Here is a 25,705-nt window from a genome sequence, read left to right as displayed (position 1 = left end):
CTGTACAACAGTAGAAATTCTTGTAACCAAAGAAACCACTTTTGTGCGCCAGGGCTGACGAACGATGGATATATCATAGTTGTTCCTGCAAAGAGAGAGAGGGGGGACCATAAGAGCAGATAAATCAATTCTCTACGAGTAGTGAAATGAATTCAGTGAGATTAGTGAACAGTTCTCGCGCAACACATTGTTTACAAAGTCTTGTTCTATTGCTGAACTAGTGTCGAAAAGCAACGGTAGAAATTTAAATGTAATGGGTAATAACGTGCACTCATGCAGGGACTATTAATGAAGCATGCCGCTTCCCACTAAAAAGATTTCTAAGAGCGGACTGCCTTTGGAGTATTAGGAGCAATATATGATGCATGAGAAATATTTCCCATTCTATTCATCCTACCTCATGCCTTTCCATCTTATGAACATAATTTTATTTCAGGAACACAAGGTCTGCGCTTTATCTCGAAGCAGTCTTGTGCCGTCTCAGAGACGTCTATGTAATGGCCGAATAATATGCATTGTGAGCGAAAAAACATGACGAGAAAATTTATGGGCTGGTTGCTAGAAAGGTTCGAGAAAATAGAAATACATACATTTTTTCTTGCGGAGAAGCGCCGCGTAGTCGAGGGCGCCGAGGCCGTAGCCATAGTTGAGACCATAGGTGGGCAGAAGACCATGGCCCAGACGATAGTGGCCAACCCCGTAGAGGCCACTGATGCCATAGCCGTAGGCAGGAGCGACGGCAGCAACGGCTGGGGCCGCATGGACAGTAGTCACTGCCGGTGCAGCAGCCACCACTGCAGCTGGAGCGGCCGCGACAGTAGCCACAGCAGGGGCGACATGATGGACTGTGTGTACTCTGGTCACGGCAGGAGCAGCTACTGCCACGGCTGGTGCAGCATGGACAGCGGTGACGGCGGGCGCGGCGTGAAAGGCGGTTACTACTGGGGCAGCCTGGTAAGCTGTCACCCTGGTGACAGCAGGAGCTGCTACAGCGACAGCTGGAGCAGCGTGTACAGTGGTGAAAGCTGGGGCAGCGTGGTAAGTGGCGAACCTTGTCACGGCAGGCGCAGCCACGATGGCCGGGGCGGCATGATAGGTGTGCACCCTTGTCACCGCAGGGGCAGCAGCCACAAAGGCAGGAGCAGCAGCCACTGTGGCCACAGCCGGAGCGGCACGGAATGTTGCCACCCGGGTAACGGCGGGAGCCACGGCAAAGACGGGTGCTGGTGCGTGATAAGTTGCCACAGCGGGCGCAGCGGCTACGGTCGCAACGGCTGGAGCGTGGTAGGCTTGGAACCTGGATACTGTGGCGACGGATGGAGCAGCATGGAAAGTGGCAACCGCAGGGGCAGCGTGAGCAATAGTGGCGACAGCTGGAGCGTGGTGAATGGTAGTGGCTACAGCAGGTGCTGCTACAGCGTAGCTGGCAGGTGCAAGTCCAGTCAAGGCAGCGTGGTAGCCGCCGCCCAGGTATCCAGCAAATGCGTTGCTGGCGGTTGCCAGTACGAGAATTGTACGAATCTGGAAGAATGCAAACCCACAAGATTATTGTGCTGGCCTACGAGCGAGCTAGCAAGAAAATAGCAATAGGCCAGCCAGCGCAAAGCTGCACTCTTCCTCCGATATTTTTAGCTATCCTTCTTATGTTTTATACTCTCTGTACTGCAGTGAACTCATCTCAGATGTGCTTTTAAGCATCAATGAAAGGCGTCACTTCTACACCATACTACTCTGCTGAAGCTCACTTTCGAGAGCATGCAGTGAAAATATATGCAGACTCACTGGCGGGAATAGCACGCACGTATTGACGGCGGAATCGAGCAAAATAGTCTGTACGTCATGCACTTATCTAAAAAAGGTTAGTTTTCTCCGCACCCCCTCTCTGCGTGAGAATACGTAATGGTGTTACTTTTCCACTAAGGCACGCAGTGGGTAAATAGATGTAGTGGGGCTGAAATCGTCCTTCTTTTCAGGATGCTAGTCTATGAAATTACAGTCCTGTATATAAATAACTCCAGAAACAAATTACGTAGCTCATTAGCAACGACACCTTACGATCATGTCTGCTATACTGCAGAGACAATCTAAGGACGCTGGAGATCAGGGACGCTTCTAAGTTATGCTGTTCCGAAAGCAAGAATGCACCTACTCGCCACGTATACTTCATTGCGGTGAAAATTTCGGTCCCTGCGAGGAACGCACGGAAATCAAACACTTATGTATAGTTTTCTTACCATGACTATGGGGATGTTTGATACCTGTGCGCGCTCAAAGAAATGACACAACTCTGACGGTGCGACTCTCGCTTCTGGGCCTTTTATACTGGGTCTCTGGGACAAGGAGGACGTTGACAAACATTGGTGATATAACAAATAAGAAATGCTCTCAGCAACGGCCACTGAAAAGGTGACTTTATAGACAGTATCGCGCACAGCTCATACGAGCGGTGGGTTCCACAGGTGCCGAAACGTCCTTGAACCAGAATCACTCGCGATCTTGGTTGTAACATACATGTTGTGGGTGTATTCCTCGCCTTCGGGCGCTGTGCGGTCTTCGCGGGTATCCCCGATGATAATCCACGAAGGTCAAAACAGTCGGTGGCTTCATCTAGGCGTCGCAGCTTGAAAGGGTCGATAGTGGGATACTTTTTGGAAAGTAAACAAGCAAAACATGCAATTTGTACACAAGATATGAAACGCTGAAAGGCAGTTTTTATGGCACCGTATGGAGGGGACGTAGCAAAGGGTAAGGCCGGAGAAACGGTAACACTTGTTTAGTGCATTTGTAGCGGTATGTATTGTGCTGGAAAGTACTAGAAGCGTACTGTGAAGTGCAAGCACAGCTCATCATACTTGTCTTGTATTTTAAACTGTCTGCCGCGGTGGATGAGTTTCTAACTGTCGGATGCTGATAGGAATGCCAGTCGATTTGTTCTGCTGGAGGGCCAAATAGTAATATTTCCATCTGATGCGCCGTGTCTGCAGCGACTGTGTAAGTCCGGGCTGTCTAAACCAATCAGGAACCTCCCCTTCGGTGTCCCTCATAATTATTCTGTTGCCTCTGGACGTTAAGGATGATCATTAGAACTTGCTAGAATTCTAAAGCATATTGTAGTAGTTTTGTGACAGCGTTCTAATAAAAAACACTTGTGCATTTACAAAACCCAAGACATGCCTATATTGTAATAGCTACAGGTATACATGCTTCAAATGTGAGCCGTTAACCGATCTCTTCTGATAATTCCTACAAACTAACGTCGCATTCGCGGAACATTTTAATGAGCCCATTGCAAACCCCTTTCACTAAACAATCAATATTACCTTCCAAATTACCATGGTGCAATTTTGCGTCTCGTATTTTATGTTTGCTGAGAAAAAGACTGACGCTTTGACAGAGATGACCAGTAGATCCCGTTTGTTAGGTATTCTATTACTCACTTTTATTTAAACAGATATTTAGAAGGCTAAAGCACGTATATAGGGTTGTTCGTTAGCCACGAGGACAGATATTCGCCAGAATTGAAGTTGTAAGTTATTGCCCGTCCTGTATGTCTCGCTGTGTCCGCGTCTGTTTAGACCTATGTGTCAAGTGGACAGATATTCGATCGTTATCCATTTCTTTTGCAATCGTCTTGTTTTAAAGGTCTCTTCTTGGACATGTCCACAGCTGCACCTGAGCGGCCAGAACGTCACAATTAGCGCAGAAGACCAGTGCTGCTTCTTTCCAGAGCAAAGACGAACATCAGCCGCCATGTAATGCTGCCGCACTCATTATACATTATCACTATAATCTAATGCACTGCCCTGTCGTTTTGTTAAGCTTAGTTTCTTTCTAGGGACGTGGTCTGAAAACGACAAATAAAGTAATGTACTTTCCGAGCCCATCACCGGCAGCGCGCTGATAATTGAATAGAATTTCATCAATGGGTTAACATTATTTTATTTCTCTTAGCCACTCTTCGTGTTTTATTGCGTTCAATGCTATCCAAGAAGCCAGATAAATGCTTTGTAAGATGTGTGCCACTCAAAGTGTTACGTACACCATTTCTGGTTTCTACAATTATCGAACGAGCGGCGTCTTCCTCGCGCTGTCCCGCTGAAAGAAGAGGGGAAGGAGAAAGTATTAAAAGGGCGACGGCAAGCCATCATTCTTGCGGGTGAAGGTAGCGCTATTCTGTGAGCTCTTCTGATTTTTGTGAAGCAGTTCCTGTCAGTCGGCAGCTGTTATTGAAAGAAGCCTCAAGAAACGGCGTCTAATTGTTTAATCCGCTGCGTATGACGAAGGTTATACGCAAAAAAAAGGACAAATTTGTGATGAAAATCTACAATTATCAAACAATCACTTGCAGTTTGCTCGTTACTTACGGAAACAAAATTTCGGAGGACCCTGGCTGTCGAAGCATCATTTAGTTATAGAGGAGTGATTACTCATTAGCGTCCACCCATGCCCAGTCACATGGCTAAAAAGCAAAGCTAATATAGCTCTCAATGAAAATTTACAGCCGATGAAATATTCCACCTGAGGTGATTTTGAAACCCATGGCCACCATAAATTCGGGGCGGTCCCACAAATAACTGCGCTAGCACTGAAGGCTGACAGATTACAAGTATTGCGAGAGGGAATTGGCCAAGAAGTCGAAGCACGAGGTTGGTTGTTTAAATGTTCAGCGAAATCAGCAAAGCATAAAACTTTTTTTTTTATTTCGATCATACTGCTAGACTGTTACGAGTTTATGGCAGGATTGGAGTATATCACGAAGGTCACAATCATGTCTCGGAATATACAAGCACAGAACGAAGCGCGCACAACGGAAACATTGTGAATAAGCAGTCATTATGTGTAGTAATATTAATGACCATGGTGTGGTACACACTGCAACATGTGGGCAGGTGATATAAAATTTGGTGATGAGAGGTACAGAAAAGTACAAATAATCGATTATGATTTAGTGATAAATAGTACAGAGGTGTCCGAGTTTAAGGTTCAGTTAGACTATTATGGAAGTCAGAAATAAACCTGTGCACAGTTTCAGAGCTAACAACGTTGGGAGGTAACATACTTAATTCGCTAATCGCTTGCGGGAAAATTGAATAACGAAGAGCGTGCAACAAGTAGCAAGGCTCCCACCAGAAGATGAGAACAATAGCTGCATTTACCCAGTGGTGGATATTCTTGCCCACTCAGTACAACAACATCGCACAGCACACGGATGCCTCTTCGTTTCGCCTCCATCGAAACGCAGCCGCCGAGGTCGGGTTCGAACCCGGGTACTCCGGCACAGTAGTCGGGCGTATTAGCACTAAGCCACCCCGGCGGAAGTGAAAGTAGAAAGAGAGAAAGGGGAGCCATAGTGGAGGGCTACGGAGTAATTTGGTCGAAATATTACATATTACATATTACACAAAATTTAACGTGCGCTGACATCGCACAGCACACGAATGCCACTTCGTTTCGCCTCCATGGAAGCGCAGCCGCCGTGGTCGGGATCGAGCCAGGAAACTCCGGCACAGTGGTCGGGCGTCTTACCACTGCACAACCACGGCGGGGCAAATTCCACGTGTCTACAGTGAGAATGACAGCGAGCTTCCGCGAGTTACAGATAAAATTGGCAAAAAAGAAGTGAATTAAGCAACTAAAAGCAAGCAACCAACAGCAGTACCCGTGCTTTCGAATTACTCCAATGCAGATTCTGAAGTGCTCTTTAATTTGTTTTTTCAAGAAATGATACAATACGCTTTAGAATATGTTCAAGGATCCTCGATGCAGTACAGGGGAGTGAAATAGGGTGGTAGTAGTATCTACTTGTAGCGCCCCTAAATTTATGAACCAACTTTCCCGAGTTTCCAGTTTTTCGGCACTTCTGCGTTTTGAAGGGACGTCTTAAAAAGAAGGAGCAAGTATTTGTATACGCACTCTGCATATCTCTTGATAAATGAAGAATAATATTTTCTGGACCGCTAGATTTCTTTCGCTCAACATTAGGTAGAGAGATAATTTGCGACTCACTTCGTCTAATTGTAGCCTACGAGACTCTATGTGTGATTCTAGGTGAGACATAGATTTGTCATTAAGCTTGAAAACAGTTTGAAAATACAGGTTAAATTCATAAACCTTCTTTAAGGCGACATGCTGTGCTTACATGGCTTTCTCTGTGTTTCCGAGGATTCGGATAACCCCAAAATATTTGGGGGAGCCGTTTCGATGAAGTTACTTAGGTTAATGTTTGCCGATTTAATTGCTCGCTTTGATGATACGAGAGAGTGAGAACTTGTTCAGTGTGTATTGCCAGCCATTTGGAGCTATATTTAAGAAAAATTAAGCCAAACTCTCTGGAGGCGCTACCTGCGAACGCCGTGCACTGGCGCCTATCAACGTGCTTGCAGTATTTGACACTTGCACTGAATAAGAAGCGTGAGCGCGCAACACATATAACACAAAATTACGCTATCAGGACTCGACGCTAACACTTTCCTCTTGGGGTCTGCTTTACACAAAGCAGGACAGTCATGAACACGACGAACTCTCCTCAGCAGCATGACCAACGCGATTGCTTGTTGCTACTTTCGATTTCCGCTCAGTTGTATTTCCACGGCTCGCCACCGAGGCATTGCAGCAGTACCGACAGACTGTGGGGCCGTAAAAAGTCCTTGGACAAGCAGGAACTTCGTCGTGCTGTTGAATTTCTTTTCCTGTGATCGTGTTTTTCATAATGCGACCATGTATTTTTTTGCAGTCTCATTTTCACTTATGGCAAGTTACATACTGTTGAATTCTTCAAAGCTCTAATTGTGGTCTTTAGTAAATAGCGACGTTTTAAGGATGCGGGAATATTTTCAAACTGTAAATTAATTTCCCACTTTTTCAGAGCTTCAACTGTGTACGTTTAAGAATACGCGACGTACTAAAGATACTAAAATGCTGAAGCTCTCTTTGCATGATGCATCGAAACATTTCTACGCTAAAGTTACAATGACGCTGTGATGTCATGCCCTTGCAGAGCCTCAAAGAATATCAAGCATGGTCGAACAAAAAATTATCTGTCTTGTTTATTCCTGACAGAATGGTTAACGGAAATGTTGTTGCTATGATTATGTTTTCGGCTGTATCGTCCAACACTGCTTAAGAATGTCAATATCCATATGATGGACGTCTACATTCACGTCCAAAGAGCGCTCAAATGCTTCACCGAGGGGACACAGAGGTGTCGCTAACTAGTATAGCTTAGTGCTAGACGCAGCACCTTACTGTGCATACATATACTAGTTCAAGAAGCTCTGCATGTCGAACCCAGAGAAAGCGCCGCTTTTCACACACGCGTGGACTTCTGTGAACGGACACTTACTGAAAGTATAGGTAGCTCGGCTTCGCGAGCAGATTGTTATTGTAGCCATTTTTGCTCTGAACCGGAGAGACGAACCGCTTGTGCAATTTGCAACACGTCTACTCCACAGCTATGAGCTCTTCCTTCAGAAAAGTACCTGGGTGCGCCCGTTATTAGATTTCACAGGCCGGAGAAATCCTCTACCGCGATTGCTCACACCTTCATGTTTCCGTTATTTCCGTTAAGCTCACCCGGGAGCGGCACGGGGAGCGTAGCGCCTCATTCTTCATGCCTTTCACGGCTACCGGTTTCCTGAGGCGCGAAGGCTCCTCGAGGCAGAGTCGGTCGCGGCGCTCAACAGGGACCTTCATCCTACTTTTTCGTGCGCCGGTGAACGCTGGCGGCAAAACGTTTGGGATTTGGCGCTCCGGGCGTATACGCCGCAGCGGTTGGGACGATTGCGAGCATCGATATCCAGGGCGCAACTGGAGATGCTTCAGCGTCACGTTATCAGGACGAGGGCGTTTGTCTTACACGAGGCAGATATTACCCGGAAAGCGCAGACATGTACGGCATACCAGCGCTGACTGAACCGGTTCCACCCGCGCTTCTTCGGCATCACCGTTACTCCCAATATGACGACGCGCGTTTTTGTCAAGCTTCCGAAGGACGAGGTTTTCGGTCGCTCTGCTCTTACGGATGTGCTATCGAAAACGCGTTGCTTTACAATGCTTGCGCGATTCGTATCATGCGATGAAGTTTACATCGACATTCTAGCACATTTCGTTCTTTCTAACCGCCTTCGTAATGGGATTATCCGAAAGGCACTTTCGCCGAAGGACGAATGCGCTGAAAAGACGGACTTCACTCGTTTTTGTTTTGAATTTGAGTAAATATTTGAGCTGTATCGGCACACGTGGATGGAAGTTATTATCGGCGTACACATGCTTCCAGGTGTGGCAAGGAAAAGGCACTCCTACTGAAACTACTCATCCGCGTGCATAGAGGACATTTACAGTCATGCTAGCAATTGAGTGAGTGAGTGAGTGAGTGAGTGAGTGAGTGAGTGATAACTTCATTTAACGTCCGCCAGAGTTCAACGCGACTGGGCCTAGACCTCCCAAGTGGAAATGTCTAGATCTTGTGTCTTCGCGGCCTTGAGGGCCTGCTGGCCGGCCCAGAGTTAGTCGTTAAGTTTGGAGTTGTGCAGAGCGGCGGACCACCTCGACGAGAGGCCAGCCCTTCTTTTTTTGTAATGAGAAACCTATTGCTTCATTAAAAGTCACTATTTCGCTCTTTCAAACATACACTTTAGCAGAAAAATAATTTTAAAATTTTACACATATTTAAGGAAATGAATGTATTACATATGTGCGAATAAACGTCTTTCGTTCCTTCCATTTTTGCTCAGCAATTAATATTAATTAATTTACTTAATTTATAAGTAAACAAAAGACGCGGGAGTTTGCTACTTGGGTAGGAGCTACGGCAACCGTTAGTGTTGGAGCCCGGTAAGTTGTGACAGTTGGGAACAGAGATAACGGTCGCTACGGCTAGAGGGTAATGGACCCCTTGCAAAAATCGTTAAGAAGGCTTTCCCACGCTGCTTCTTTCCCCAAACATGGCGTCGCTGGCCGCCAGAAAAATGGCGATATAGACCTGAAATCGCATGTTGCTTCTACACAGATGCATGTATTGGTAATAGAGCAATTATGCAAATATGTTCTGATGCATAAATGATATGAATTATGGCCATAATATAATGTTTCAAAACATTGCTGTTCCGCCATTAGAGGGGAATGCAGCATAGAAGTGAAGCTGACTAAACATTTATGAAAGGGGTCTATAGGTTTTGAACCTTGATACTGCGGGGACCGATGTAGTACTGCTCAAAAGTGGTAACCACAGTGGCATCATCATCAAATTGTTGGGACGTGGATAAATGAAGTGGCTACCCGCTCACGGTGCTGCAGCCTATAGCTAGCTGGTTCGGAGCAATCTTAGGGCGGTCTTGACAAATCCAGAACTGCGGCAAAAGTGCAATGTGCAAGGGATATTTCTATACGCAAATAATAAAGAGAGACAGGTGATTTAAGCAGCAAAGCTCCATACTAAGCGAAAACACTCGCAGAAAGGCGAGCAAATAGAAAAGAACTTCGTATTCAAAGAAGGAAAACACAAGAAAATAAATTTTATTCTCATTGTCGTGTGATATTGGGACGCAAGGTTATTTAAATGTTTGTAATACTTTAATTTTTCGATGTAGCTCGCAAATTCAGCTGTGAACGTAGCGGTGGGCTTGGTTCTCCATACCGTGCAGGTGCATAGGAAAAGTTTATTTCTCAAAAGTTCTATTTATAAGAGAGCAGGATGTTTGTCAGCATAACTTCTAGTCCTAGCCGAGATGCAGAAAGAGTACTAATGTGTCAGATACACTTGCTACCTTTTTATTGCGAAAGCAATACTACGCCAGGTCGAACCGCTCGTCGCTGCCTGCCGTGTCCGTGTCTGTGGTCCGTGAGCCGGTGCTGCGCTCAGAACAGAAGAAGAAGAAGAAAAAGAAGAACGCTCGGTCACCTACAGCTAATGTTTTCGCTCCATATTCGGTTTAGCAGTGTTGAACCCTTCTAATATTTTCATTCAGTTTACATGTGCAGAGCCAGTTTCATGATGGGGAGGCAGTTTGTTCATCTTTTTGATCATGTCAGGCCGGCAAAAATGCCGTGTGCCTAAACTGTAATTAATTTCAGCCAGCCACGAAGAAACGCAGGGGCCACATCTTAAAACAATTTTGCGCTTCTTACTTGTCGACCTACAAGAAATCTTCTAGTTACCTATTTACTATCTGTCCTATGGGCATGAGTTGCCAGTCCAAATAAAAATAAGCAAGGAGAAAAAGGAGAAACAATAGATGGTCATGCGCTTTCAAGCGTTTCTGTCCACTAATATAAAATTCCTATTGCATGTCACCTGATTGGATTAGTCTTCTTATACTCGAATCATAACAAAGCTTCTCTAAATGAACAAAATTCTCCCGAATTGTCCCAACGTTGCCCGAGGGCAGTAGCGTGTAAAACAGCTGGGGTTGTACACGGGCTGACCTGGGTTCTATGACCGCTGTCTTCTCAGGATTACAATCTCCAGAATATATCAGTTAGATGTTTTGAAACATACTTTCACAATAGTGTGCATTTTGTAGTGATGTTAAACATTTTTGGCATATTTATTTCTTTATACAACTACCTGCAGGGCCTCAAGGGCATTTTTTAGGGGGGGGGGGAGGGGTGGCAATTGGAAGAAAACATACGTCTTAAATGAACATGTGCTAAAAACTTTGAAAACAGTTAAGTACAGTTGGGAAAGCAAGAAAATAACAAGATACGTGAGATTCATATATCATCTCTACGGCAAACGGTCTTCAGCGCACCACGGTGCAAAATTCACAACGCAGTAAATGGAAAAGCTGCACCATCACATTTATAGGTGCATATTTTACAGATGAGTACTTATTACCGCAAAAGCTTCAACGCGAAACATTTCTTTCATGCCGATACAGTTCACAGGCTATCGAAAATCAGGAATTGTCTACACAGAGCGGGATGCTGGTGTTGCACGCCGACTATAGAACGCATTACAGCGTATCAAATAGCTAACAGCCCCATGAAAGAATATCAGTGGAGTCGCAACTGCGTATAGAATGTTCTTGCAAGCTCCCTCTGCATCCGTCTTTATTTCATTGCAGCGAACGTTTTCGCTGGCTTGTGTGTACTTTGTCAATATTCACTGATGTAATTTGTTTGCTATAATTTATCAGACGTCCAACTGAGTGCTCCAAATATCATGGTTGTGTAACACATAACATCACATTCGTGTCCCGTACGAAGAATGTTAATAGGCGTCGTTCTTTGCGACGATGTGCAAATATAGAGGAAATGGTGCGTGAGAACGGTTAATATGAAACTGCGTATAGAATGTTCTTGCAAGCTCCCTCTGCATCCGTCTTTATTTCATTGCAGCGAACGTTTTCGCTGGCTTGCGTGTACTTTGTCAATATTCACTGATGTAATTTGTTTGCTATAATTTATCAGACGTCCAACTGAGTGCTCCAAATATTATGGTTGTGTAACACATAACATCACATTCGTGTCCCGTACGAAGAATGTTAATAGGCGTCGTTCTTTGCGACGATGTGCAAATATAGAGGAAATGGTGCGTGAGAACGGTTAATATGAATACGTTCAGAAAAGGGGCTGTTTTTCTTCCATATTCAAAAGGTTATAAATCATAAAACAGCCGAAGGCAATCCCTTTTGTGCTGCGGAACGCAGTAGGCTAGAAGATTTAAGATAAGGATGGCAGCTTCGTTGATGCGTTTGAAGGTGAAATGCCTTACTTCTGGTCTCGCAATTGCGGCGGCGTAACGCTTGCACAGCGCTTGCAACACTGTTACCGATAGGCCGTACTTTTATCGTGAACGGATCGCTCTCATTAAAGTCAGTTTACACCACTCTGGCGGCGAATTCTAGGCAGTAAATAACGAAGACGGTGTCGAAGAGATACTCGTTTAGCCGTAAAAACATTCCATGTGCGCTTCGGCCTCACGGTTTGCAATGCATTCTCACTGCGTAGGCATTTCTACATTTATGAATACTCGTTGGGTTCAAAACTTTCGATTCACAAAGAGGCGTGAGAGTCGTAATCAGGATGCTCGGCATAGTAAAAAAAAGTTTACTTTGACCCATTTTGTTGTTCTACTCAGCTTCTCTGGCAGAGCGACCGAGGATGTGTGGAGATCGATAGAAAACTCGCAGCGAGTTGCCTCTTCACTCATGCATGGTTCAAGAGGTCACTATGATCGAGCTACTGTTACTGTGTCATTCCTTCTCCCGTGGACACTAATCTGTACAGTCTGTGCTTCAGTCATGTTCTTCGTCACTGATAATCACATTCCTCTGAATTGTGCCTTATCTGAGGTTCTCACAATGCAGGGAACGCAGCTTCACCACAGCTAACTAAATATATGCAGTCTTTAAGCTGTTCTTATATATAGGAAGGACTCCACATTATCAACGGAAATATTGCATACTATACTACCTTATTTCTAGCGATCACAGCGACCACGGACAACTTCAGGATAACGGGGGATGTTTCTTTTCATTTGTATCAGAACCAAACACAGAAAACCGAATTCTGAACACTGGAGATTCGGCTGATAAAACAGCAGCTATTTGCCGCTGCCTACTCCGCACCTCTGACTTCTGCAGTGCAGACTAATAGAAAGAGAGGTCTCCTCAGTTCTGCGCAAGACTGCGCCGGACCATCCCAAATATTTCGTGGACAACCTTTGGCATGATCGTTTCCTTTAAAAATATTAGTTGCGATTACCCAAATTTCTATGCGAAAATTAACAGGTATCTGGAATTTGATAATTTGGTAAAAAATAACTAAAAAGCTAGATTTGCAAGGTTCACATGTGCGATCCTTGCACATTATTCTGCACCGTGTGGATTCACATCTTCAAACAGCGGCCGCAAACTCCGGTAATCGAGAGAAGATATTACCACTTCATGTTTACATCTGCTCTCGATTACAGGAGAGACATTCTTATTTGTAATTTTGTACATCTTGAATGAACAGTGCCCAAGAAAAAAATTCTGTGGCATTACTTTTTAATCTCCACTCGAAGCTCACTACAGCATCTAGCCGCATAAACCCTGAAAAACATAGCTTTCTTGTCATATCTGCGCATCCGTGCCACTATTCCCTCTAAACGTAGCTAAAATGCACAAGCTTGCATTATGAATGCCGCTTTTCACTGGAATATGTTAATATTATGCCTTCTAATTTTCTCCCGTTTTGTAATTTGTGCTCCTCAACAGCGAACGTTATATTAACGGCTCATGGTAAATAATTTTCTGCGCATAATGTTCAACCTGGTATTGTGGTTTTGTGGTTTCATCACCTGTAGATTCTCACAGTATTCAACTTTATGTTGGGGCATTGCGGATAATAACAAGCATTGGACTTACCGCTTCCTTATTACGGTAAAATGTTCGTCGCATTGCTCTTTTTGGGCAAATAAACATGTAATGAGTGGTTTAAGGTTGTACAGGCTTTGTGAGTTTATTTTACACATATCAAGTTTTTGTTGCGGGACATCGAAGACCTGTAATCCACTTCTGAGCCGTTTTCCAGAAAAATAATACATAGGCGCCTAGATGCCCAGCTTCTGCGAATTGGCAGAGAAGTAAGCGCCATCAAGCCTGCAATTGATGGGTTTAGGAAATATAAAAGCACCTGTATGACAGGTACTTTCTTACAGCCGTTTCAATATATACGATTAAGAACATATTAATCATCTTGATCATCATCTGCCGAACTATACCCACTGCCGGGCGAAGGCCTCTCCCATATTCCTACTGCATCCACTGCATCCACTTGAACCCTGCGAACTTCTTAACTAAATCCGCCCTCCTAACTTTCTACCTGAGTCTGAATTTCAATATTATTTCAGGGTCCGAACAAGATAAATGAAATTCATTATATTATTTGAAAAGGAATTTTTTTGACCTTTTCTAGTGAAGTAGCAACCACCCCATTAATCTGTGTGCCTCGCTTCTGAGCGTTTCCATGCGTTGCTGTGTTGTTACTGAAATCGCAGCGTGAGCAGTAATTTTTATAGTTATTGTTCCACCTTCTTTACAGAAAGTTAGTGCTGTGTGCTGTGAGCCGGTATAAATATTTGCGCTTATAAATAACTGGTTTTTGAGGAATGGGGGTCGATTTAGTTATTACAAAATGCCCGTTCCAAGGCGCACTACTGTGAAGAGACGAATATCAGCATCATAAAAGTTTTTTCACTTCCTTCTAGTCAATATCAACTAGAAGACATAAAAAAATGATATTCCCTACGTTTACCTTTGACTGTTGGCTCCTTTAATCGTGTCATAATGAGCCCCTCGTTCCCTTCAATTTTCTGTTTCAGCGGTGCTACACCTAACCCTTACTCCGATCGAGAGACGCGGATAGGGTAGACATAAAGTTATCCTTCTAGCCGGCATGCTGAATACATGACAACTGAATTTGTTTAGACCCTAATTTTATAAACGTAAAAATAATAGAAAGCTGTAGATCGAAGGCTCACATTATTTTCTTGAATGTTTAAAGAACAAATAGAGCCCATGACTTCAAGAAGTCAAGAAACCAAGGCACCTATTCACCAGGAAAAAAATGTAACTATGACTTTCTGGCAAACGTATTACTTTTAGGTCTGTGGAACAAATTTTAAAGTAAAGTAGAGATTTACAGTTAATAACAAAATTTATAAACTTTCCAGATGGTACTAGTGTTTTTTATAGTCAAATTCTTATACTAGCCTTATTTGCACAGAAAATAATTTCCAAACCAGTCCCTCAAATTTTATGCAGCATGATGCTTTAACGTTCAACTCCAGAAAAAAGCACTAACATTCATTGAAAACAGAAGATACGTACATGCTAGTCACACAAAATATATTTCTATAACTCACAGAATATAGACGTTGTAAACTGAGTAAAAGCACATCGCCTATATCTCGCAGCCAGATTGCAATGGCATGATCACATAGATTTTATGCTTAAGAAATTGAGTCGCATAACCGGTATTCTCAATCGATCCGTCAGCTAAACTGATCATTCACGATTAACTTGTTGCCTCCCATATAAACTGGTCCTATCGCATTTAGAGTACAACATCAGCCCCCAATCTGTCCAAAAGATCAGACGCTCAACCAAACAAAATAATACATATTATTTCAAATGTGCCCTGCAACTCACACACCTTACCTCTCCACCAAGAACATCATTCCGAAAAGTCATGATCTTTACAAACGAAACCTCTTACGGGCCTACTATTTTTCTCTAAAACCATATACAAATAATTAATAACAGATATTGCAAACTTACTTCAGACCACTCAAATATATGATGAACGCAACCATGAAAAATAACTCACCCCTGCAGCGAGGACCAATTACGGTCATTAAATGATTGTTAACACCTTGCCGCGGCTACTAAATCCCTATCTAGAGGCCGGCATAGGCATTTACAAATTAACATCGTCGGAGCACATCTGCTGTGTGAAATCTATTGCTTGAATTATACTCTTACACTGTAATTGTTTTTGTATTTTTTACTGTAATATGTAATATGTAATATATGGGAGAGGCCTTCGCCCTGCAGTGGGTATAATCAGGCTGCTGCTGCTGCTGATGATGATGATTTCTCTACCATCGGACCATCAATAGGTAAAAGAGGCTAAGCACCCCTTACTCTGGGACAGCTTGTACCTTGGCACCCTTCATTTTCTTGTAAATACGCCCAAATAAATGAAAACAAAATGACAAAATATTTTCCAGGAACATCAATCCCGAGCTGAGTTAAATATTGTGAAAAAACTAATTTTGTGTCGCTCAAGAAGCCATGTGAATGGGGGCGATTCTTTTGTATGACATCATTATTGAAAAAGCAGTGCCAGCATACAAAGGTGGAGGACAATGAATGTAATAGACATGCCCTCATCTAGTGGCACTACGACAATTTCACTTTTATGCGGCTTAAAAGGACATAGCAATAAGTGCGTATCTACGGGCTAACGTTTGTGATTTACGTAATGGCTGCGAAGTATTTCTGCAACACTGTTACTTATTCAATGTCGATTATGGTGCTCAGCCCCCTACGTAGAGCGTACAAAGCTAAAATTAATCATTTGATTGGCACTGTTGAAAAAAGTTTGCTTCCGGGTCGTGGCAGTTTCAAGAAGTCCTGCAAATGCTTGTCATTTCAAAGGGTTGTACTGCACGTGAATACTTTGGGCTGCAAGTAAATACCTAAGGCTAATCATAGGCATCGAAGCTTTTGTATGTAGTCACGCGTGTGGTGAGCGGAGAGTTATGTTTATCACAAGCAAGAATTAGGTGGTAGACTCCCTCGCGCATAATTGCTCTGCGTTTTACCACTTGTCATGTCTGTTGAGCATCGCACCACTGCAGAGCAAATGATCGCTTCCTTCGGGTAGCAAGCTCCGCAGGATTGCGTGCCTGAGCGAGAGCTTCTGGTGCGCTACAGAAGAGCGCCATTGCCGTTCTGCTGCCGGCTTTATAGGGAGCACGCGGCCGCAGAGACTTTCCTCTCGACTGTTGGAATGCGTCATCTATCGAGCAGTACGAAAACCTCAGAGTTAAAAGTTAAGCGCTTGCTCAACAGACGGCACTACTATGAACGTGTTACTAAAACTCCTTTACGTGGCGCCGTGTACGACCGCGAAAATCGAAATTTAGGTTTTGGTTTGGTTTTGGGTTTGTAGAGTTTAACATTCCAAAGTGACTCAGGCTTTGAGAGACACGGTGACTCAGGGCTCCGTGAATTTCGACCAACTGAGGTTCTTTGGCGTGCACTGACATCGCTCAGCACACTTTGGCTTGCTTGTCGCCTCCACAGAAAAGAAGCCGTCGCGACGGGATTCGATCCCGCATACTTGGGAATAGCAGTCCAGCGCCCTAACCACTGCACTACTATGGCGGGGTGAAATTTAGGTTTCGTTTTGGATATTCAGTAAAGCAATACGTAGTATATGGTGACCTCTGCAATCCATATATAACCGACTGGCCGCATAGTAGCTTTCTTTCAAGAGCAGGAGTATAGTGCTTGTTGAAGGTTACATTGATTTCACGGAGAATTAGTGTGAAGAATATTTTGTTGTGATCAAGCGCCCAAATGTAGGGTCGCCACTCAAGCTAGCTTGAAAGAATGGGTGCAGCGCTGTGATCAGCATAGAAAATGGACGCACGAGATCACCCTTCACTCAATCTTTGAGTAATCTTCCTCGACTTCAGGTCATGTGCGATCGCAAAATCGGCCGATGATAGCCTCTATTCGATATATGTTGAAATTATTCTATTCGTAATTTGTCGGCTTATATCACTCTCCTACAGTCACAGTGGATATCATGGGTGACAAGCAGTTCGTCGTCGACTTCACATGCTATTTGATCGAAGGGAACTCATGGCAGATTTTAATGTTTATGATTATCATGTACTCGACTTAAGACAGTTTTATTAATGCAAATTTAAAAAAAAAACACGCTTTAAAACTATATTATCTTTAATATTGAACGCAGTCATGTACGGCAGAGATTTTAGTGATTTAATTTATGTACACAACTCTAGGTTCCATGGCTGCAGCTGCCGGTTTTCTCGCCACTGGTACAAGTGTTAATCCATTGAGCATTTTGATAGGCTGTTTATTGTAGTCCCTATACCGTTCTTCTCTTCCTTCTGCTGCATCATCAGCTCTCAATATTTTTAGCACACTTCAGTGTTTCGACCAGTTCGAAAAGGAAATAACTTTAGACGCGCGCATTTAGAAAAGCATCGCGTGCTGAATGTAAGTAAACAAGCACTTTTCCCTGTTACACTGCTGACGATGGCGATGTTCTTGTGGACATAAAGGAGAAACACAAGAAGCCCCAGCCCATTTCAGGGTTTGTTTGCCAAAGAGGCGCTAGGTGCCTTGCGTTGTCCATTATGGGGCCCTTAAGAACAAGTGTGGGTTTATGTTTAGCAAGGTAATGGAAAGCATTTAGAGTATCCATGCTCATCCTGCTTGTCTTGGCATAGAAGGCTGAAAAAGAATGAAGTTCGATACATTAGGAAAATAAAACCGCAGCAGGCACAGGACGGAGGGCGGAGACAACACAGAGTGGTACTGGCAACTAAAACGTTTATTGAAAAAGCAAAGGCTTTTAAAGACAGATGCCACATGTGATCTCACAACTTTGTTTTGTTTTTACAAAATAAAAGCACCTCTTCCACAATGTCGTTGAGTAAAATAATATTTGCCTCACATATCTTTGATGTAGAAAAAGTGTACTGTTCAAGGGTTATGAAAAATATTTATAAACGTTGGCAATGAAATCAGAACAACGCCTGTTGTCGTAAAATTCGTATTTTTAAATTTATTGCCCTTACTCCAAATTGGGTGACTTCAGCGTTGGCATGAGAGACAGGTTCAAACATACGATTTTCAGAAGTCTTTTACACATTCTCTAAGCGTGAGTCTAAACAATAGCAAAGGCTTGTTTTATCTGGTTGTCCAGACCCCTGTAGGATTTCTTAACATGGAATTCAACAGAAATGATATTATAACGTTTTTGTTTCGGAATTCCAGCCCCGTGTACAGCGTAAAAACAGAGTCTGGAATGGCTTGAAGGTTAGCTGGGAAGTTCGAGCTCTTGCCTTGCGTGCTGATTTCGTATCTTCGTTACCAGCGAAAATCTTGGCGTTTATGTATGCATGAAGCTTTCTACCTTTAATGTATTCACAGATAAATAAGCTTTCGGTGGCGCCGGGGTTCAGTGCACTAATGGCAAAAGCTTTCTGCCTGGGATACCTGGAGGACTGCATAATCTAAGCTATATCAGGTCGGTAGGAAAGTACTTGGTAAGACCGGCAAGTGTTTATGAGCTCATTCTTATAAACATTCATAAACATCGAAGTATTCTAAGCTTAGACTCGAAACGGCTACTACCCAATCAAACCCCACTTTTCTAACAGACATTACTATTTCGAACTATGGCGTGCTGACTGCACACCGCAGTTAAAATTAGCGGGAACAAACTTCTTTTTCTTGTGTGTATTACGCTACAATTGCCACTGTGCCAGAAAGTGCAAGAAAAGTAATAATTAAAAAGCAATGGCGATTCCAATAAGAAAGAAATAAAAGGAAACATATCGATATTTCGTTGCAGCAGAAACAAAGCATTCCGGTATTGTGACTGCATTGACGGGTGAGTTTGCATTTAGAATTAAATTGCATTTGGAGGCGTTTTAGAAGACAAAACTCTCACTATCATCATCCCTCCCATAATTCCCATTACGTAGCATCGAACGAAGTTTTTTTGGGAATATAGAGGTACATCTGCATTTTTCAAATCGAACCTTGAAATTGAATACTTCTAGAGCCCTACCAAGGCAGTACTACCAAGCACTACCAATATGTGACGACCTATCACTCATTCCTGAGTAGGAAAAGAGCATTGTTACTAGACATTGTTCACCTGGGGATCAATCAGCGTCACAAGGTGGAACCTGACAGTTTCTCAATGACAAACAAATGAGTGCAAAGCTGTGTGCTTATCTCGAATCATCTGGGTCATGGCTTATATTTTCCCAAAGATTGGCGGAGGGTTTTCCTCACTGGCTTGCGCCACGACATTGTGGCATGTTGGACAGTAAGTTGCAGCACAATATTAGGGCTAAAGCCTTAAATGCCCAATACGATCGTTAGCTAATGTGTCCGCGTTTCGAGAGCGAGAGTTTAAAATAAATAAATAAACCTCGTCTCTACCGGGAATCAAACCACCATCAATTGGATCCCGAGCCGAGCGCCTTGCCACTGTGCCATGCCCCGGATCGTGAAACGCTCTTCATAATTCTGCTTGTCTACCGTGAGGATGATAGCGGGATTCCGCGAGCGACAGATATTGCGCCCTTCCTTGCCTGTAAACGAATTATAAAACGCTGGTGAACTTTCATGTGTTCAATGAAAGGCTGGTTGTGTTCGACAAAGCGCATGCAATGTACCGTAATTACATATCATGACGTAACCAGGCGGTTCATGCATGTACGATTCCTTTCCTAATCAGCGTGGCGATGAGGGGTCTCCCAAAAGCGCTGAGCAACATCGAGGGGCTCAAGTTTAGCATGTACGCGGACGACATCAATCTCTGGATAAACCAGGGGAGTGATGCGATCATAGAGAGACGACTGTAGGCAGCGGCAGACACAGTAGTGAACTACGCCGCTAGTAGGGGCTTTCAGGCTCACCGCAAAAATCTGAACTATTAGTCTACAACCCAAAATCGTTGAGGTGCAAGCAAATCGGAAAATTCGATATCAAAGTGGAAGGAATGTCCGTGCCAAAGGGTGATCAAATACAAATCCTAGGGCTATACATTCAAGAGAATGGATTAAACGACGGAATACTAAAGAAACTGGAAGGCCACGCCACACAAGTCTTAGGCATATTCAGGAGAATAACATTGAAGGATTGAGGCCTAAACGAAAGGAGCTTGATCAGACTTATGCAGGCATATGTCATAAGCCGCATAGGCTACTCTACTCCAATATTAAACCTTAGAGCAGAGGAAAACAGAAAATTAGAAGCACTCATTAGACGATGTATAAAGAGGGCCCTGGGCCTAACAATGATTACATTCACAGAGATGCTGCTCGCTATGGGGGTACACAATACGCTGGAAGAAATAGCAGAGGCAGTCAGAGTGTCGCAACTCGAAAGGCTAAGCCAGACACAGGAAGAGCCATTTTAAATATGGTAGGCCTGCAGAGAGACAAAGGGACGCAACAAAAGTCGAGCATTTCACAGATATACTGAGATAAGCTAACCATCTCCCCTCTTCCTCGACACATGCACCCCATATACAACGAGGAAAGCAGGCAAAAGAGAGCAGAATCACTCAAAAAGCGTTTTGAGACACTGGAGAGCAAGGTAATTGCATACGTTGATGCGGCGAGTGGGAAGTCGGATGCGGCTGTAGCCTCGGTAGTCGACAGCCGAGGCGCCCCAGTATCGGCAGCCACTATCAGAAGCCGCAATTCCGAAACAGCTGAAGAAGTTGCGATAGCGCTCGCTTGCGCGGGAACGGAAGCAAAATTCATAATTAGTGACAACAAAACAGCCATCTACAATTACGCAAAGAGTAGGATCGCACCAGAAGCGCTGAGAATCCTGACCGGAAAACTTGTGAATAGAAAAGTCAGCTTAATATGGACTCCAGCGCACGTGTCTGTTCCTGGTAACGAGGCGGCACACGAGTTAGCCCAAGATCTCTACTTCCGGGTAACCGTGGAGCCGCCTGATTGCCAGAACATGGACGAACGTCTATTAAATTACACAGAATAGTCGAAAATTATAGACAAAGCAGAAAACTGGTGCCACCACCAGATAAGCGTCTGGACAACAAAGAGGCGAGAGCATGGCGGCGTCTACAGGCAGGGAATTACACCCACCCGGTCTGGGCCTATCAGGTCCAGAAAGATGAGCGACACGACGATAAATGTAAGCAATGTGGGGAGACAGGGACCCTAAACCACGTAATTTAGGAATGCGCCTGCTCCCCAGAGCTAACACAAAATACTTAGTAGAGAAGCCTGGGAAATCCTTCCGCGGAACGAGGACCCAACTCTTAAGAAGCAAGCCGTCCGCCTGGCGGAAGAAGCCACAAGGAACCAAGACCTCTTTGCCTGCCTCTAATCGCGGAGGTCCCGGCCCCCGTCCACTAGGCCTGCGTGCCGGGGGCGGGGAGTAGGTGGCCTCAATTGTGATGCAAATAAAAGTTGTTCACACACACACACACACACACACACACACACACACACACACACACACACACACACACACACACACACACACACACACACACACACACACACACACACACACACACACACACACACACACACACACACACACACACACACACACACACACACACACACACACACACACACACACACACACACACACACACACACACACACACACACACACACACACACACACACACACACACACACACACACACACACACACACACACACACACACACACACACACACACACACACACACACACACACACACACACACACACACACACACACACACACACACACACACACACACACACACACACACACACACACACACACACACACACACACACACACACACACACACACACACACACACACACACACACACACACACACACACACACACACACACACACACACACACACACACACGCACACACACACACACACACACACACACACACACACACACACACACACACACACACACACACACACACACACACACACACACACACACACACACACACACACACACACACACACACACACACACACGCGCGCGCGCGCGCGCACACGCACACGCACACACACACACGCACGCACGCACGCACACGCACACGCACACGCACACATGTACGAATCTGGCACCGCCGGGCGTCCGATCCGGGCGTCCGTGTTGCGCCTTTCATTTGCCGCTTCCTAAGAAAACAGAGGCAGACTAAGATAGGAAACAACTTTATTTAACGCATTACATTAAGCGTTAAGAATGTCCTGGGCCAGGGTCACCAAGGCCCACTGATCTTGCAGCTGGTCAGAGGCTAGCCAAGCCCGCCACGTTGGGGGAGGATGGTGTGGAAAGTGAGGAGATTGGAGGGCGACAAGGCATGAAAAGATGCAATGCTCCAAGTTTGCATAGTGTTTGGGCAGTTTGGGCATGCAGGGGAATGTATGATTCTGTATAGAAAAGATCGGGCAGGAGTAAGCAGTGTATTTAGTTGTATGCGTCTAAGAATGCGGATTTGCGTGGTAGTGAGAGATTTATCAGGAAGAGGAAGTGTACGGAGAGTTTCTCTAATGTTGTCGTAGTGAACGTTGATTTTTTTTGTAGTGAAGAGTAGTGTCCCACGTTGGTGGATAAGGCCAGGGAATCCCAGGCGCCCGGTGTTGAAGTTCGCGGGCGAGGCGATGAACTACCTCATTGCTTGGGATTCCAGCGTGACCAGGAATCCACCTCAGTGTTACAGTGTGGGGACGTAGTTTGGTAAGAGCTCTGTGTAGATCATCGTGTAGTTCTTCAGGAATGCGACCCGTGTGAATGGCGCGTATAGCTTGTATTGAATCAGTGTATATGGTATATCCTGAAGGGCTAGGGGATGCTTGTGCGAGGTCTTGAATACTGGTAACTATTGGTAGGGTCTCGAGAGTCGCTGTAGGAGGAGGATCTATGTAAGGAGCGAGGGTATGCGTCACTACATCGCTACAGCTCTGAATTGAGTAAGCAGCTGCTCCGACGTTAGTTCGTGATGCATCTGTGTAGATGATCGTGGAATCTGTTGGGTGAACATGGTTGGAAACGCGAGCAGAACGTCTGCCTGTGTTAGTGTCGGGTGCAACGTTTTTTGGAATGGGGATTATTCTGAGGTTATCCGGGAGCGAAGAAGGAAGTGTAATTATAGGGAGGTCTATAGGTTTGAGTGCTACCTGCTGTAGTATCCAATGTCCTTGTTTGGTGCTAGAAAGACGTGCCATTTGCCGGTCGCGATGTTGTTGTATGAGGTCTCCCAGGGGCAAGAACAGCCCCGTAGAGTATAGGCGCTCCGTGGACGTATGTACAGGGACGTTAAGGGCGGCCTTGTACAATATGTGAAGCGCAACCTCAATCCCATGTCTTTGGCGACAAGTTAGTGTAAGGTAAGGAATCGTATATAAAATTTTGCTAAGTGCTAATGCGTGGACAAGCTGCCTGACTTGATCCTCGCGTAGCCCGGCGTGCTTATTGACTATGCGGCGAACTAGATGCGTAAGCTGATAGCAAACTTTAACGGTTGTAGATACATTGGCCTGATTGGTTGACTCATGGATATGAAGTCCGAGGATCCGGCAGGATGATACACGAGGGATGGGGTGACCTGCCATTGTGAGATTGATCAGCTGGTTATGTTGGCGTTGATAGCGAGTTTTTGCAATCAGCAGCAATTCGGATTTTTCAGGTGCGGGAGATAGCCCTACCTTATCAAGGTAACTAACGACGGCATCGATACCTTGCTGTAGGGTCTCCTCTACTGCTCAAGGAGACCCAGAAGTGCACCAAAGAGTAAGGTCGTCTGCATAGAATGTGTGTTTTAGGTTTGGGATAGACGCTAAAATACGAGATAGAGGAGCCATTCCAAGGTTAAAAAGGATGGGTGACAGAATAGCGCCCTGAGGAGTACCATGCGTGAGGGGAAAGGATCAGATATCGAATCGGGGAGACGGAACTTGGCCGTACGGTCGCGGAGAAATGCTGTGAGGTAGCCATACATTTTTGGACCACAGCCAGTAGAGGCAAGGATGTTTAATAGAGGATCGTGTGCAAGGTTATCAAAGGCTTTTCGCACATCAAGGGCCACTATGGCTTGGATCTGGGAAGTGGGCGGAGGGTCAAATTCGTGCATGAGGAGAAAAAATAGGTCCTGAGTAGACACACCTTTTCGGAAGCCAATTTGTTGAGGGGGAAAGAAATCTATGGATTCAAGATGAGTCTCGAGCCGATTGAGCACCATCCGGTCCATGGTTTTTCCCAGGCATGATGTTAAAGAAACTGGGCGGAGGTTTTAAAGCGCAGTTTTTTTGCCTGGCTTTGGAAGTAGGGTTATAAGTGATTGTTTCCAAGATGCTGGGAGTGTGCTTTCTTCCCAATGTAAGTTTATAATGCTCAGAAAATGTTCTTTGTCTTTGTCAGAGAGATTTCGAATGAGTGAGTATGTAATCTGGTCTTCACCTGGGACTGACTTCCGCTTTAGCTGTTCTAGCGCCCAGTCGAGATCCCAGAGGGTAAACGGCTGATCGAGTTCTACATTGGAAGCACCAGTGTACGGAGTATAAAGGCTGGGTAGGGGAGGAGGAATGCAGAGATCGCGGAGTTGGGCTGTTAAGGCATCCGCGCCTAGTTGAGAATAGTGCTTCTCGAGAGTGGGAACAGGCGCCGGTTGAGGCCCGAGTAGTTCTCTGAGTAAATGCCAGGTTCTTTTTTGATTTAGTGTGCCGTTAATGGTGTTACAAATTTTGTTCCATTGATTGGTGTCAAGTGTAACGCAGTGTTCTTTAACCTGTCGCGTCAATTCGGCGACTCGGTCGGAGAGGCGAGCATTGTTGGGTTGAGTGCGAAGAGTGCGCAAGAGTCGTTTCCGCCTCTTCCAGATGCGTACAAGGTAAGGGTCCGGATTATCTGACGGGGGCTGAAGTGGAACTCTCCTGCGTAGCTTGTTTCTGAGCATGTTTGAGTGCTTTCGTCCAGCTCTGAAGACTGCCAGTAGTATGAGAGGTGTCGCGTATAGTGCGAAAGGTATTCCATCTATGAGGCGTTAGTACAGCAGGCATCAGCGGCGTTTGAAATTGAATTTGTGTATAGAAAAAGTCCTGCATAGGTGTCACAATTCTCGTCGGACACATGTACCGCGTCGTAAAGGAAGGGAGGAAGGTAGGAGTGAAAGAAGAGAGGGAGATAGAAGTGCCGTAGTGGAGGGCTACGATCCACTACGCTGTAATGGCTCTCGCCTCATGACACTTTAGTGGTCCAAAGGGCCCGCTAGAAGTTTATACTGACTTGCCGCAAAGACTTTATTGAAACTTATATTGAGCTGTAGTTATTGCTGGTCTTAGCACTTTCTCGATTTTAGGAATGTTTGTCAACAAGATATACCGCCGGCAACGCGGGCTACCAAGGTAGACAAGAGAGCATTATGCTGGTCAT

At 44.8% G+C, this 25,705-nt stretch overlaps 1 protein-coding gene across 1 annotated transcript in view; it reads right to left on the bottom strand.

The window, feature by feature from the left end:
• LOC146196346 (uncharacterized) overlaps positions 1-7,692 on the bottom strand; it is a 53,663-nt gene extending 45,971 nt beyond the window's left edge. Inside the window, exons 1-2 of the mRNA XM_084596966.1 lie at positions 7,573-7,692; positions 591-1,521 (exon numbers count right to left, since the gene is read on the bottom strand). Coding sequence (XP_084453092.1) covers positions 591-1,521; positions 7,573-7,692 — 1,051 coding nt within the window. The remainder of the gene's footprint in view (positions 1-590; positions 1,522-7,572) is intronic.
• Positions 7,693-25,705: the final 18,013 nt, after the last annotated feature.

The sequence above is a fragment of the Amblyomma maculatum genome, chromosome 3 (assembly GCF_055883805.1).
Source record: "Amblyomma maculatum isolate TAMU_Amacu chromosome 3, ASM5588380v1, whole genome shotgun sequence".
NCBI classification, from domain to species: domain Eukaryota; kingdom Metazoa; phylum Arthropoda; class Arachnida; order Ixodida; family Ixodidae; genus Amblyomma; species Amblyomma maculatum.
This window is presented reverse-complemented; position numbering and strand designations above follow the sequence as displayed.